The sequence below is a fragment of the Myotis nattereri genome (genome assembly GCF_964212035.1).
Source record: "Myotis nattereri genome assembly, chromosome: 7".
Classification (NCBI taxonomy): Eukaryota; Metazoa; Chordata; class Mammalia; order Chiroptera; family Vespertilionidae; genus Myotis; species Myotis nattereri.
The window spans coordinates 13,531,087-13,546,998 of NC_138082.1; the positions used below are offsets into that span (position 1 = coordinate 13,531,087).

Genomic DNA, 15,912 nt, shown 5'->3' on the forward strand with positions numbered 1-15,912 from the left:
AGATTTGGGGGCAGTTTACGAAGCATTAATAACCAACTGGCTGGGTGGGGAGGGGACATCTGTAATACTTTCAACAATAAAGATAATTTATTAATAACCAACTGGAAGAATGTTTTAAACTACTATAACCAACTATTAGTTTCATTCATAAATGTATATACAAAGGTTACATGAAATAAAGAAGTACACGTTGCATTTTAAGAATTTGTCTAATAGGTTAAATTAAAGTGAACTTAAGCAAATTTAATTTTCCATTTTTCAAATGAGTTGATCACACATTTAATATTAAGATTTAGGACTTAGAGAAAGTTATTAAGATTTTTAAAATAATAACTGATCTCGCCTCCACAGTGGTCATTAATCCACTATGGTATAATTAGCAAGAATGACACATAATATAAGTGGCAGGCGAAAAAAAAATGGAGATCTTTCCTTCATTTTATATCCACACAAAAACGTGATGCTAACAAACTGACCAAAAACAACAACAAAAAGCTATGGTCAGCTCTGTATCTTGGAACCAAACAATCTGAAAGCATCTGTCAGGGGACCCACACGAAGCCTTATGCTGATTTGTGGGAGAGAAGGATTTCACTGAGCTGTTTCCTGGAGACCCGACTTCTTGGTTTCAGAGCTCCTAAGCTGCTCGCCCACCGTGCCAGAGCAGCTGACTTCCCACAGCGTGTACTTTAGTATCTCAGCAACCGAGGCTCGAAAGCGCGCTTGGAACTTCTTACTAATTAGAACATAAAGGATGGGATTCAAGCAGCTATTGAGGAATGCCAAAGCGGTGGAGAGGGGGAGGCCAGCTCGCAGCACCTGCTGGTAGTAGCCACCGTGGTGTATCGCGAGCTCCCAAATGTTAAACATGTGATAAGGAGTCCAGCAAATCAAAAAGGCCAGGACCAAAGCTAGGATGGTCAAGGAATACCTATTAGAGACCAGGATGCTTTGCCTCTTCACCTTTAAGATGAGACACAAATAGCAAATGCTCATTGTAAGTAAAGGGGTAAGGTACCCATTCACAAATTTCACCCAGGTCAGAACATGGTGCCTCTTCAAAGCGAGGTCAGAATCATGCTCGTGGAAATTGTGGTAGCAAACAATGTGGTCATTCACCTCCATAGTCTCCCGGAAGTATAGGGAAGGACCACCGATTAGAGAAGCCGAAAGCCACACGAGCACAGTAACAATCTGGGAGTTCCTTAGCGTTCGGTGCCGATGAGCTACAACAGGATGGACCAACTGGATGTAGCGGTCCAGGCTGATCACTGTCAGGAAAAAAACACTGGCAAACATGTTCAACTGGGCGATGAAGGAATTGGCCTTGCACAACCAGAGGCCAAAGGGCCAGTGGAAATTCATGGCCACATAGGAGATATAGAGGGGCAGGAAGAGAAGAAAAATGAAATCCGCCACAGCCAGATTGAGGAACCAGAAAGTGGTGACTGTCTTCTTCCACTTGAAACCCGTGAACCAAATGACAGTGGCATTTCCTGGAATGCCCAAAACAAATGCTAAACAGTACAACACCAGGGAGACCCAGTGAGCAACTTCCAGGGGGGCTTTCTCTTCCAAAGGAGACTCTGGGGAGGAATAGTCCAAGGAATAGGAGTAGTTCTCAAGTTCTTCAAATGTTTCCTCTAGATCTTCCATCACCTCGAGAAGTGGAGAATGAGGAAATCAATAGCAGCAAATTAAAACACACACACACAAAAACAATTTTTAAAAGAACAAGACATGTTCAGTGAATAGGAACATAAGGATAAAAATATTTCATCTATGAACTGGAGAGAGTGTATTTCTTAGCAGCATTTGTGATTATACTCTAGATGTCCAAGTGTTGGTGGGCCTCAGCTTCACTCTGATTATTCTCAAAGCTGTGAGAGTTCGTTTTTTTATAAAGTATTCAGTAAGGGCTAAGTTAAAATGACTGTACAGGTGCAAATCCTCTGTTCATAATGCTTTGCAGGGCTGACATTCAAGACATTTATTAGGTTACTAGAGGCCCGGTGCATGAAATTCATGCACTGGGGGACAGGGGGTCCTTCAGCCTGGCCTGTGCCCTCCCGCAGTCTGGGAACCCCATGATTGATCGCCCCACAGAGGGAGGCCCCGCCCACCACCGCCACCTGGGTAGCCTGGGCCTCCCTCTGCAGGGCAATGGTGGCCCCCCTTCCCCCCCCCCCGCCCCCCGACCAATCACATCGCGCCTGCCTTAGCAGCAGCAGTCAGTGCTTAGTTGCCGTGGTGCCTGCAGCGGTGGTAGTCAGTGCTGGATCGCCGCGGTGCCGAGACCCAGGACTGACTTCCGCTGCACGCACAGCCTGGCATTCAGTCATCCGTTTGGTCGTTTTGGACGTTACAGACCCTGGCTCTTTATATATTAGGATTCCTAGGCATGTATTATTTATGGAAGATGCAAAAAAAAAAAAAAATCCCCACCAAAAACTAGGTTAATACTTATGTGGTGATGACTTCAAAATCCCTGTTAGTAACATGACTTCTTAAGTTCTAGACAGAGTTTCAACTGCTTTCTCAACCCATCCATCCGGATGCATAAACAAGCACTAGAGACTTTTAACCACTATGTTGCACCCATGGATCTTATGTTTGTGGACGCAAACATGTTCATCAGTATCATATCAATATGGAAAGCTTTTCAACCAAAAGGAGTCTTTTGGAGTAAACTTGTCTCTGGACATTTAATTTCTCCATTAGTTGCCTATAGAGTACAATTAAGCTTTACTAAATTTTTATTTTACTAAAATTCCTTTGTTTTGAATGAATTTCAATTAATTCCTTTCTACCTTTACAACAAAGATTTGATTTATTAATTGGTCTTATTTTGTTTCTTTTTGTCCATACCAAATTTTATCTATTGTAATTTTGCCCAAAGTAAAGGTGTTTTGTTTTTGTTTTGTCCTTGCAAGGCCCATTTTCCTGGGTTGAGACTTAAATGTCAATATTCCAATCAAAACAAAGTTTACTGGGTACAATTTTAGCATTATCCATTTTATTTTGTGTTATTTCTATTAGTATTCAAAATCAAATAGAAAAACAATTAATAGTTGTATTCATTTCATGGAGCTACCATCATTAATGAGGCAAATATGTAAGATTATAACGGGGTTAGAAATGAAAAGTGAAAACATCTTGTGTTGCTTGCTCACTGGCATCTCACTCTCAATGACTAACTCTGGATTCATCATCCTACCTAAAATCATTCGAGGAACTTAGCAGGGCATAATTAAAAAACTAATGCAATTCGTTAGCGTCTTCCCAAACCAAGACCCAGCCAACTTCTCTTTTATTTCTTAATATTCAGCTCACATGCCACCTTTTCTTGGGAACATTTCTGATAGTAGCTTCCCCCCCGATAATTATAACTTTTACTACAAATAATAGTCAATGTTATTGTGAATTTACTAAGCACCAGGCAAAAAAAATTTGATCATCCAAAGACTCTTATACAGTAGGTAAGTACTATTATTATTTGTGTTTATGAGAAGGGATGCTGAAGCTAGGAGAAGCACAGTGACTTGCCCAGGATCATGCAACCTATAATTGGAGCATCGGCATCTAAACTCAGATCTGTTGAACCCAGCGCCCAAGCTCTTAACCACTACAACATTCCCTTCCCTGTCATCCTATTCTTAACATATTTGATACACTATTATCATTTACTTAACTTTAATTTTTGCCCTACCAAACTGTGAACCCCTTGGAAACAATGTCATCTGTATACCCCCACAGTGCCTAATAAAAGTCTTCACATATCACAGGTGCTTAACATGTGCTTAAGACATAATTGGCTCTCTATAAATCCTGTTTAGAACCAATGGAATTTTCAAGACTCGGGTTAGAGTTTGTGAGTTCACCTCACAACGTTGCTGCCAGAATCTCTCTGGCTGTGACCCACAGCTCTGTCCCCAGGATCTCAGCTGTTCCTTAACATTAAGTTCTTTTCTTCACGTGTCCTACCTACTCCCGTGAGCAAGACTTGGCTTCTTTCTTGCTGCCCTATTCTTTCAGGCCTGAGGTCTTACTCCACTCTCCCTGCTCCTTCTGCTGGCTGGCCCTCTCCAGTGTCAAATCATTTCTAGCCAGTCTCCACCTACATGTCCTGTTTTTCTGCCTGTATATTAGGACACCCTTACCTTCCTGGTGCTTAGGACCTGTATTTAGGCTATTAGCAATTCTATACCAAATGGCCCGGGTGGTGGACTAAATCACCTTATCAAACCCCAAGCACTGAGTAGAAGAAACCTCATTCCCCAAGCATGGACAAGCCCGTGGGAAACCCCTAATTGCACACAACCACTATTCTCACCATAAGCCAGGAGCCTCCCACCTCCAATGTCATTACTGACCCAAATGATCACAGAGTCTGATGAAGGACACCACCACCCCTCTTCACAATTCTCTTGGGGTGAGGCAGTACCTTGAGGATGAGGGATCTATCTGAACAGAATCTCTTCAAATAGAAAACTGCACGAGAAAGGTTCTTAATCTTCCGGAAGGCAGAGATGCTGACTAGGTGCCAAGCCCAGTTTAGGCGAGGGGAAAGGTCTTCAAGAGGAGCTGGAGGCTGCCCAGCTGAATTGTTCATGGGAAATATAAGCTTGGCGCTCCCCCACGACTTAGAGCAGATGTTTTTGTGTGGAGGTGATGCTAAAGGTAGGGATGAGATGGAGAAAAGTGCAAAGTAAGGCAGAATTTAACACCTGTCCCACCCAGGTGAGGGAGCTAGTCATGTGGATATTTTCAGGCAAGTTTTCAAGGCAGAGGAAACAGCCAGTGCATTTCAGGAACACTCTTTTTTAACCAATGAGACAGAATATGGGAGTTTTTGCAATTGACTATGGTTGGCTGGTATGTCGCCTGGTTTATAAGAAAAGGAGGGGCAGACTTTGAGTTGTGATGATACTGGAGCTATCCTGTGTTGGCAGAGTTAAGGTCCTCTGCCCTTTATTTCATTATCTAAATGCCCCAGGAGCAGGTGGTGGCTGTAATGGGCGCAGTAGTCCAGATCCGGAGATAATGGGGTTTGGGTGAACCGAAGAGCAGTGGACTTGCTTTCAGCGAGCGGCAGATTCTCAGTTCTAGCCAACTGTTTCCATGTGGAAAATGAGCACTTAGTGTTGCCAGAGTTTTTGAAGACTCGCTGAATATTTATATTTTTAATGTGAAAAGTTTCCAAATTCTAAATTACTGTTTTAAACAAAATAGCTATGGGCCACATTCAGTCCAGCTGCAAGTTTGTGACCCTTGGGGCAGGCAAATTTGTAAGTTTTGAGCTTTGTAAAGGGGAAATCTACACATTAAAACAGAAGTAGCCCCACCGAGTAGCTCAGTTGGTTAGAGTGTCACTCTGATACACCAAGGTTACAGTTCGATGCCCAGTCAGGGCACAGAAGAATCAATCAGTGATTGCATAAATAAATGTGACAGCAAATCAATGTTTCTCTCTCTCTCTCTCTCTCTCTCTCTCTCTCTCTCTCTCTCTCTCTCATAAAGATATCCTCTGGTGTCCTGACTGGTTTGGCTCAGTGGATAGAGCATCAGCCTGCGGATTGAAGGGTCCCAGGCTCAATTCCAGTCAAGGGCATGTACCTTGGATGCAGGCACATCCCCAGTGGAGGGTGTGCAGGAGGCAACTGGTCGATGTTTCTCTCTCATCGATGTTTCTAACTCTCTATCGCTCTCCCTTCCTCTCTGTAAAAAATCAATAAAATATATTTTAAAAAAATAATATCCTCTGGTGATTAAAAAAGTAACACAATACATATGAGAATGCAAATGGTGTGAAAATGCAATCTCAAAATAATATCTGCAACCTCAAAGTAAAAATATGATCTACAAAAGAACTTACCACCTTGTGCATTCCTGCCAATTTAAATTTAAGGCCTAAACTTAAAGAGATTTGTTTTCAAACTTTAAAAAATTGATATTTTGCTGTATCATTAATCATGTCATGTTATACTTACCTGTTCATTCTTGGTGAGATAAGAAAGGGCAAAAAGAGGTACAGAAAGAAAATATAGGGGAAATCTACTCAGTTTAACCATGTGGCACATGCATATGTGTTTTGGAGAAGTGATGGGGGGATGGGAGTGCAGACTCAGGTGAAACTGGGGGGATTTCTGGGCAATGGAAAGGAGCCTTGTTGGGTAGTAACTGGAAGGAGGATGGATAGCAGCCAAAGTAGGTAGGTCTTTAAATGCAGACTCGAAGGAAACACTGTCATTTATTTATTTAAGATATTTACTTAAAATATGTTTTTAAAAGATTTTAGAAAGAGAGGGAGAGGAATAGAGAGAGAGAGAGATCAATTAGCTGCTTCCTGCATGCCGCCTTTGGGGATTGAGCCTGCAATCCGGGCATAGGTCCTAACCGGGAATTGAACCTGCAAACTCTTGGCTCATTGGTCAACATTCAACCACTGACCCACACCGGCTAGGCCCATTGTCATTTATTAAACAGTCAAACCGTGTTGGCTGGCAGTGACTTTCCATTGAGATATTGTATGATTTTATCAATTTGGAAGCACTTGGAGAAACACAGTAACAATGCCAGGATGCAGTTTTTAGACTTGACTAAAAAGAGAAAATAGCTACTGTATTTGTCTTAAACCATATGTGCTGCTGAAAGGCAAATAAATAATTCTGACGGAAATAAAGACTAATAAAGGTCTACATGATCATAAAATCTTTTGAGTGGCCACTTCAGTAAGTGGCAGGCTGCAATGTGGACATGAATATATGCAGATCCGCCCAAGACTGTTAGGAATGTGTAAGACATGCTTGGGGTGGAGCAAAGTTCAGAGAAGCATCCCTGAAATCTGTAGTTTTGGCTTCCAAAGAATGTGAAGAGGCATATTTACTGCAGGGATTCGGCTGCAGTGAGGACCCAAGTTTTCACTTTCCTGGGCAGCATTTACCCAGATGCTCAAGTGGCAAATGTCTCGTTCTGGAGCACAGAATTGCTTATTGAATTAAACAAATTGGTTTCGGATCCATTCCGGTTTACTGGATGGTAAAGCTGAAACTCTTTTCTGAGTAAATAGATTTCAGTGCAAGAGTTCTGGCAGAAAGTGTAGTGATAAATAGTGTAAGAAATCCAGATGACTTGGGGAAAGGACATCTGGTAGAAATGTGTATCATTAAACTTTTCAATGTGGTTTTAAACGAGGCTTGGCTTTAGAGGGAGGCATTTTGTTTATCTACCTTGACGAACACAAAGATGCCTTCTGGCAGAACATTTGGTGAGTGCAGAGAGGTTTAATTTAGTTCCATAATGTTGCGTCAGATAGGTTTCCAGGGACCATTGCTAAAATGTATACCTAACAGAATCTTAAGAAAACTTAGGCTTTAATCTACTTTGAACAGAGAAGGATGCAATGTGATTGACCTTTGGGTATGTGGATTGCCTGTGTAAGGTTCCCCCCAGACACACTGGAAAAAAAAAAAAAAAAAAACTCAAGAGCTGAATGTGTTTCCTGTGAAAACCATAAGGGTCCTTGAGGGAACATGTATTTTGCTTCTGATTGATGACAGGAATGAGTTGAATGAATCAGTGGACATGAGAGAGAAACTCTCTGGTGAAAACCACAGATCCATGACCCAGAAAACATATGTGGTAAGCAAACTTAATTTCTCAAGGGCTGTCTTCTTAGGGAAGAGACAGTTTTTGAAAAGTGTGTGTGTGTGTGTGTGTGTGTGTGTGTGTGTGTGTGTGTATATATATATATATATATATATATATATATATGGCATAAGGATTATTTTTGAGGCATTGTTCAGTGTTTTCCACTAGCTATCAAATATAAACTGTATACCACACTCCAGATTGCACTCAGTATGTTTGGCACCAGTAGAATGTTTGGCGGTCCTCTGGGTGAACAATCTCAGCTTGGAAGGTGTTGAGGCATAGCAGTGTTTTATAAAGATGCCAAGGGAAGCCAAGGAGGTTTAAATGGAAACTGGAGGTTGGGTGTGATACTGACAGCTATTGCTGGTTCGTAAGAGGTAGAGAACAGTGATTACAGATTGTACCCTCTAACCCCAACCCAAGGCATAGCCTATTCTTTAATAGAGGAGTATGTTGCCTAACTGTAGCTCCCATGTCCTTTAGTGCTTAATGTCAGACATTAAAACAAATGACAATATTCCTGGGCATATTAGGATGAATGGAAACTTTTTGGTTTGGCTGGAAAAGAGACAACAAGAAAGGGGAGTGTTCTGGTAATGAATCCTTTGAATATCATGCTTCAGCATTTGGATTTTACTCCATTGCCAGTTGGGAGCAAATAAAAAGGTTTGTAGGAAGGAGTGACATCATCAATCTTTGTTTTTGTAAATATCATCTGGTGGCAGTTTGGGAGGATGTTGTCACAACTGAAGTCAAAGATGGAAGGGCCCTAGGCAGTGAGAGTGAGAATGGAAATGAGGGATATTTGAGAGACATTCACTTAGGACATTAACAGAAGTTTTCAGGAAGCTTAGCTGAACGAAGTAGATCCTACACAATAACTTCTTTATTGGGTTGGCATTGAAAATCAACCTCAAATAGAAAAGCTAATTAATTTTAGACATACAATTGTCTTATTCACTTTTAAAGGCAGCGAGGTTGGGAGTTTTTCCTTTACGAACAAAAAGTGAGAACAACTGAATCCAGTGGAAATGAAATGATACCTATTTTCACTCTACTGGGATCAAGGTCTTTTCATAAAAGGCACTTGAAGGCTGACCATGCTTCACTTGGACAGTTTAAGAAGACACAGCACGTATTTGAAGGGTCCACGCCTAGTTAAGCTCCAGCTGTACTAATGCTCCACCCAGCTGTTAGTGTCCCCACTTGTACAATTGGGGTGACTGTTGATTGCTGGGAGAAAACAGAGTGAATGATTAACCTTGGGCCAGGGAGAAACTTTTAGGCTTTATTCCTTTTCAAGGCTGTAAGATAATAAACACAGGTATACTTTAAATATCAGGGAAGAAAGTGGTGTATGGACTCTGGAATCAGAATGCTTGCCTTCAAATCCCAGTCTTCTGCTCTTCCTGGCTGTGGAATCTTAGACAAACCACTTACTACCTCAAAATCTCTGTTTCCTAAAAATAGTAATAGTACTATTACTACTGTAATATGGGAATAGTAGTAGTACGAAGTCATAGAGTTACTGTGATGATCACATAAGGAAATCCTCAAAAAGTGGTGGTCAGCTCAATAATTGCAGCTACCGCCCTAGTTGGTATGGCTCAGTTGGTTAAGCATTGTCCCATGCACTGAGAGGTCATGGGTTCTCACGGGTTCGGTTCCCAGTCAGGGCACAGGCTGGTTTGATCCCCAGAAGGGGTGTGCAGGAGGCAGCTAATTGATGTTTCTCTCAGATTGATGTTTCTCTTCCTCTCTCCTCCTCCCTCTCTCTAAAATCAATTTAAAAAAATATGCCTGCCTTCTGAAGGTGTTTGAGTTGGGGGACCCCTGTGCCAAGCCCCCAAATGCCATTATTATTCCCATATCTGGCCAAGGCTGGTGAGAAAATAGAATACTGCATTATATTTCTCTTACTTCTCTCTTTTATTTATTCTCCTCCCCCCCACCCCCCACCCCAGAAATCTACAGCATCTTCCTATTTTTAAAAAATCTATTTTTTATTGATTTCAGAGAGGAAAGGAGAGGGAGAGACATCAATGATGAGAAAGAATCATTAATTGGCTGCCTTCTGCATGCTCTCCACTGGGGATCAAGCCCACAACCCAGGCATGTCCCCTTAGACTGGAATTGAACCGGGACCCTTCAGTCCACAGGCTGATGCTCTATCCACTGAGCCAAACTGGCTAGGACTACTTCTCTCTTTTAAAAGAGCAATTTACTCACCTTTGAAGGATATAGTCTAACCTTGTCCAGGTAGTTCAGTTGGTTGGAGCGTTGTCCCAATACACCAAGGTTGCGGGTTCAATCCTAGGTCAGGGCACATACAAGAATCAACCAATGAATGCATAAATAAGTGAAACAACAAATTCATCTCTCTCTCTCTCTCTCAAATCAAGAAATGAAATAGTAATTTCATCTTTAAAAAAAATAAAGGATATAATCTAGGTCATTATCTCACTCCTCTCCAAAGTCTGGGGAAGAACCACCATCATTGACGATATATTTCAAAGCCTTGCTTATCGCAACAAGAAACCCCCAAATCAGTATTTCCTTGAAAAAGGATTTCTATGTGATGGGTAATTTTTTAGCAGGAGGAACGTGGGCACTGAATTTGAAAACCTTGATGGCACAGGACTTCTGGAACTTTATTTTTATGGGGAATGACTTGATAGCTACTGGAGATCTCAATTTATATTTTTGATCTTTTCATTCCAACAATCAAAATTAAAGAGTTAATCCTTTTCAATGGCCTCTGGGCAGTGTTATGACTCCTAAAGAACTGACTTTGGAAGCAGCAGACACAACAGGGTCCCTAACAGTTCACAAAACATCTCATAGAAAGATACCACCGTGGCTTAACCATTGTTTTAAAAGTTGACCATGACTATGTTTGTGTAAGTCTAGAATCCTTACCATGACCTGAAATCTCTGCAGTCAGAGCTATGCTTCAGAAAAGTCAGGGGTACAGAGTGGGAATTTGTGCCTCTGTCACAATATACCTTTGTTTTCTATTTCATCATGACTTGGCACTAAAGATGTTTTGGTTCTCAATCACACGTTGTCAGTGACATTTACAGAAGTCTCGGGGCAAGGTATTTCCTTTCTTAAAGAGAAGGCTCTTGTTCTAAAGGAAAAGGAACAATAGTCAAGGAACTTACAGATCATATTGAAGTTATAGGCACCTCACAAAACAATACTGTTCATCACTCAAAGAAGTAGTAAGTGAACTTGGTGAGGGGGCAGATGGGAAACTTGTTTTGATAGCAACAGTCATGTTTATTCAACAGGACAGCAAAAAAAAAAAAAGTGGAGGGAGGCGGGAAAAGCAACATTTCTAAAACTTCCTCCCATTCATACAAGATTGTGCCTGAAAATATCGTTGCCTTTTTTCTCCCCTCGGAGGAGATAGGAGCGAGTACAGGATGAAATGTAGAAGTGAAAAATAAAGTTAAACCAAGTTGAAAGGTAATAATCAAACAATTGGGCCCCAGAATTATCACTGTGATAGTTTAGAAGACAGACATCATTAACACTTTTAGTTATTTTATGGTAATGAAAACAAAAGGAGCCACCTCAGACCTCCACTTTGTCGTGGTCAGTCTATATTTGGACTAGCTTGTTGAGGTCTGCAAAACCGATTTGGAGAAGACCACTGGAAAACTAAAGCAGTGAAAAAGACAGGAGTGAAGAGACTGCAGGAACTTGAGATGATGGCTTTGTTGGAATGGTTAAAGAAATCAGTGGCCGAAACCGGTTTGGCTCAGTGGATAGAGCGTCGGCCTGTGGACTGAGGGGTCCCGGGTTCGATTCCGGTCAAGGGCATGTACCTTGGTTGCGGGCACATCCCCAGTGGGAGGTGTGCAGGAGGCAGCTGATCGATGTTTCTCTCTCATCGATGTTTCTAACTCTCTATCTCTCTCCCTTCCTCTCTGTAAAAAAATCAATAAAATATATATATATATAAAAAAAAGAAATCAGTGAAAAAGGAAGACTTAAGGAGTCTGACAGCCATTTTCAGACACTTGAAGATAAGGAAAAAGTAAGGTGTTTATTCTGTGTTTTTCCAGTGTTGGAGCTAGGGCCAAAAATGTTGGCCTAATACCCAGGAAAATGTTGGCTTATTAGAAGCAAGAACTGATCAAATTAGAGAATGTTAAAAACCTACAGCACAACAAACCAAACAGACAGATTGCATTGCGTGGGCTCTATGGGGGTTCAGGCACTGAATGGTTGCTGAATGGGGATCCTACAGAAGGCAGTGATGCATGTGTGAACGGGACCTTTAACGTCATCCTTTAGGGACAAGAATCTGTGACAACAGATATTATTTTTGAGTCCTTATTCTCTACTGATTAGAAAACTGAAGGTGAGGAAAATTAAAGAACTTGCAAAGGCCACTTGGTTGGCAAGTTGACATGGTTAGAATTCTTATCCAAATTTCTAAACGCTCAGGTTCTTAACTGCTGTAAGCACCCAAAGCACAGAAATCCTCTCTGATGCTGATGTAGAGAATACTTCTACTGTGTGTTTCCCCCTAGAGCTGTCCCTGTGGCTTAATGAAGAAAAACCTGAAACAAAAACAATGAACCCCTCTTCCCTGCAAATGAGGGTGGCTAGATAGGAGAGAGCTGAGAATGGTCTCGGAAAGAGAAAGCTGCTCGGTTCTTCCTTTGCCTCTTCCTCACCACTCCTCACCTCCAGGCCTAGGGGAGCCAGCGTTTGAGAACAGCTTTGGACGTTGTGCTCCTGTCACACCTGTGTCAGAGGCCCACACTCACCCGAATCTCTGCTACCCCTGGGGCTGGCTCTGACTCTCCTGCTAAAGTCACGGCAAAATGCGGGAAAGTGAAGAACCACACTGCCAGGCCAGGAACCTGAGCCAGCCTCCATCTTGCCCACAGCAGCTGGATGCTGAAGCTGTTCAGGCGCACGCATAGCCTTTACTGCCCCACAGCAGGTTAAACCCCAAGCCTCCTTTTGGTCTCCCGTGATGAACTCGACTGGACATGAGCCTACAGGCCTGCATTTGCCCAAGCACCTCTCCTTTCCTCCCGGAGCCCACTGTGGCTTCTTGGCCTTCGAAGGGCAAGGGTAGTTTCAAATAGTGTATATCCAGGTCCCTGGCTTAACCCTTCAGGCACAGGACACGGATGAGACTGAAGCAAATAAAAGAAGTGAAAGAAAACTTGTAACTCAGTTTCTAGTTTCGGTCAAAGCCCTCCAATCAAACCCCACTGTGAGGCCTTCAGGACTCTGGGTTCATTATGGGGAAGGTGCCCTTTAGTGGTTGGCATGACCCACTGTCACAGCTTGAGATTTCCCCCATGCTCTTCAGTGTCAGTTTCTTATTAAAATAAAATAAACGAGCCCTGGCCAGGTAGCCCCATTGGTTAGAGCATCGTCCCAATGCGCCAAGGTTGTGGGTTCAATCCCAGGTCAGGGCACATACAGGAGGCACCAAAAGTGCATAAATGGGTGGAACAACAAATCGATGCTCCTCTCTCTCTCTCTCTCTCTCTCTCTCTCTCTCTCTCTCCTTTTCTCTCTCTCAAATCAATAAATAAAAATTTAAGGACAAAACAAAATGAGCTATTTTATCTCAGGATACTACTGTGGGCAGTTTGTGGCCCATCTCTGAAAATCTGAACACCTCACTCTATACATTCAGGAATTCCTTTACAATTTTCCCAGCTGTGGGAATATTTTCTTCTTAGTTTCCCCCTTGGTCCACCCAAAAGTTCAGATCGCATGACATAGGACCAAGATTAGGGTGAGGCAAGTGAGGTTGGGTCATGCAAATAGTCTAATCCTGACTTCATTGAAGATTTTGATCTATTGTTCAGCATGGATTTCTTTTGCATTAAGTGAGATTACTAAGCGTTTGGGCACCTGTGAAAATTTTGCCTTGATCACCTCACCCTAGTTCTCCACCTGCCATAACACTTGACCCATTTAAGTCCACGGGTACTAGGTAGCCTGGTATGGTGAGAGCTTGTTTGGAGGTTCTAGCAGGGGAGCACAGCTACTCGTATACTCCTGACTGAAGACCGGTCCTCTCCTGGGAGGGGGGGGAAGAAGGTCGTTCTCTTCTACCGAGTGCGAAGCTTTGGGAGGGACGCACATGGATCGGTGAGGGAGGAGGGGGCACCCGCCTAGCCAGCCAGATCAGCCTAATCAACCCTGGAGATCAATGGGGTGACAGATGTCGCAGCCAGATCGCCCTCACATTCTAGCCTGGTGTGTTGAAAGGACATGGGACCTCAGGAGAGATGGTTCTAAGTTTTAGCTCTGAGTGTCATTAGCTGCATGACTTTGGATGAGTCACCTTCCCACGTGGGACCCCAGGTGCCTCATCTGGAAAAGACAGATTGACGTGCAGTTTTGCATTTATGAGAAGCTCAAGTGTGACAGGTCAATGTATTCTAGCTCTTTTACTACTCTCTGTGCCTCCGAGTAGCACTAAATCCAGTACTTTGCACAGAGTGGGCATTCAAAAAATGTCTTCTAGTAGTATTATTACTTTTTGCACATTGGACCCAAAATATGGACCAAGGTCCAAAACAAAAGGCCTACACAGATTAAAAACATTCTGCAAATGAAAACAAAACCTCCCCAAACAAGAATATTGTCCCTCCCTCATTCCTCCCTGAGAAAGGAATGAATTTTAGGTCATTGCTCTATCTAATTCATTTAAGTATGGCTGCTCCCCGCGCCCCCCCCCCCCCCCGCCCCCCGAATATATTCAATTCAAATACTTCAGGTTATGAGCGAACCGGACTTGTGTAATCACTCAGTCCTCTGGGACTTCTTTTCATTTAAAGATACCAGTACCACCCTAATGAGTCACATTTCATAAAATGTAACATCTGTGAGAAAAGGTTATAAACATGCAGCAGTGCCCAAAAAACAGCTGTAGAGCTGCAGAGGCAACAGGATCTCCACTTCTTAACTAGCTCTTCTTACTGAAGTCTGCGTAACTAGAAAGCAGGGGGAGAGAACATTTGTGCATATAGCTCAAACCCCTTTTATTTTCTCCTCTTCCTTTCTTGATATCAAAGAAAGGGAGGGAGGGAGGAAGAGAGTAAGGGGAGGGAGAAAGACAAGGAAGAAGGAAGGGGGGGAGCAAAAGATACTGGTTCCATGGTGAAACACATGACTGTATTTTAAGAGCTCTTTTCTTTATACTGGAAGCTCATTTTCACTTTTGCCATCTTTTCCATTTACTTACCCTCTGACCAGAGGTAAAAATTCAAGGAAAGAACCACTTCTGAGACCCCTTAACTATATTATTTTGCAAATTGGTTCTGGGCACAGTACGTTTGCAGTAAATAATGTTAATTTATTTAATATCTCTGTTTCATATTTGATACCATGCAACCTTGTCTCAGAAATGGAGGTCTGGTACTTGAGGAAAAGAAAAGTGACTTCTAAAGGTCACTAAAGTACGGTGGTTTATAAGAAAGAATGGATGTACGCATGTGTCTGTACTGTCCCGATGGTCCCAGTATTTTGAATAAGTCAAAGCCAAGGGTTTCTCCAAGGTATTCAAGTCCAAGAAAGTAATCAGAAAATATCTTGGCACCTGTACAAGTAATACAATATTCCTTCACTGAAGCACAGTTGCAAGCAGTTTCGTTCCTGATAGGACACTTGGAAGGAACTCAGTGACAATCCACTTGATACAATAAAATTTCTTTTTAAAAATTCTACTTTTAAAGTTCCTATAGCTTTTCTGCTTTTCACAGAGTTTTCTCTAACAAGGCAAAGTCAGACAAACCATTTTGATCTAAAGTCTGATTCCCCGAAACGGTGTTCAATAACTTCTGACTAGTTATTAAAAAGCAAAAAAGCTTGGCAATTCTAAGCTCATCTTTAAAACCACCTAAGAAGAGTCAGATTAATAGTAAACACAGACATCTTGAATTGAAGACACTTTAGTTTAGCTTGCTTTCAAGATAATGTTTTGAAGGTTCTGAAAAGAGAAATTCACAATAGCCAGTCTAAGACTTCTAAAAAAAATCCAATTTTCCCGTACTGACCTGGAGAATGGGATGGGAAGGCAGTGTCCAGAGGATTCTTCAGAAATTACCTGTCTTCGGCCACTTCAAAAGTCACTTGTTAAGCAACACTTGCACTGAACTCTATGCCAGTTACAGTACTAAGCACATCATCTTCTCCGACAGGTTTTCCTAGCTGATGATATGCTTAAGCAACAGTTACAGGCCCTGAATTATTTTGCTAAAATGGATTTGG

General features: G+C 42.2%; 1 protein-coding gene across 1 annotated transcript in view; it reads right to left on the minus strand.

Annotated features, from left to right (window-relative positions):
• Positions 1-71: 71 nt before the first annotated feature.
• Positions 72-15,912, minus strand: part of CMKLR2 (chemerin chemokine-like receptor 2) — a 37,686-nt gene continuing 21,845 nt past the window's right edge. Inside the window, exons 3-5 of the mRNA XM_081095491.1 lie at positions 10,659-10,783; positions 9,883-9,966; positions 72-1,659 (exon numbers count right to left, since the gene is read on the minus strand). Of these exons, the coding sequence (XP_080951617.1) occupies positions 592-1,656 (1,065 nt within the window). The 5' untranslated portion in view covers positions 1,657-1,659; positions 9,883-9,966; positions 10,659-10,783 and the 3' untranslated portion in view covers positions 72-591. The remainder of the gene's footprint in view (positions 1,660-9,882; positions 9,967-10,658; positions 10,784-15,912) is intronic.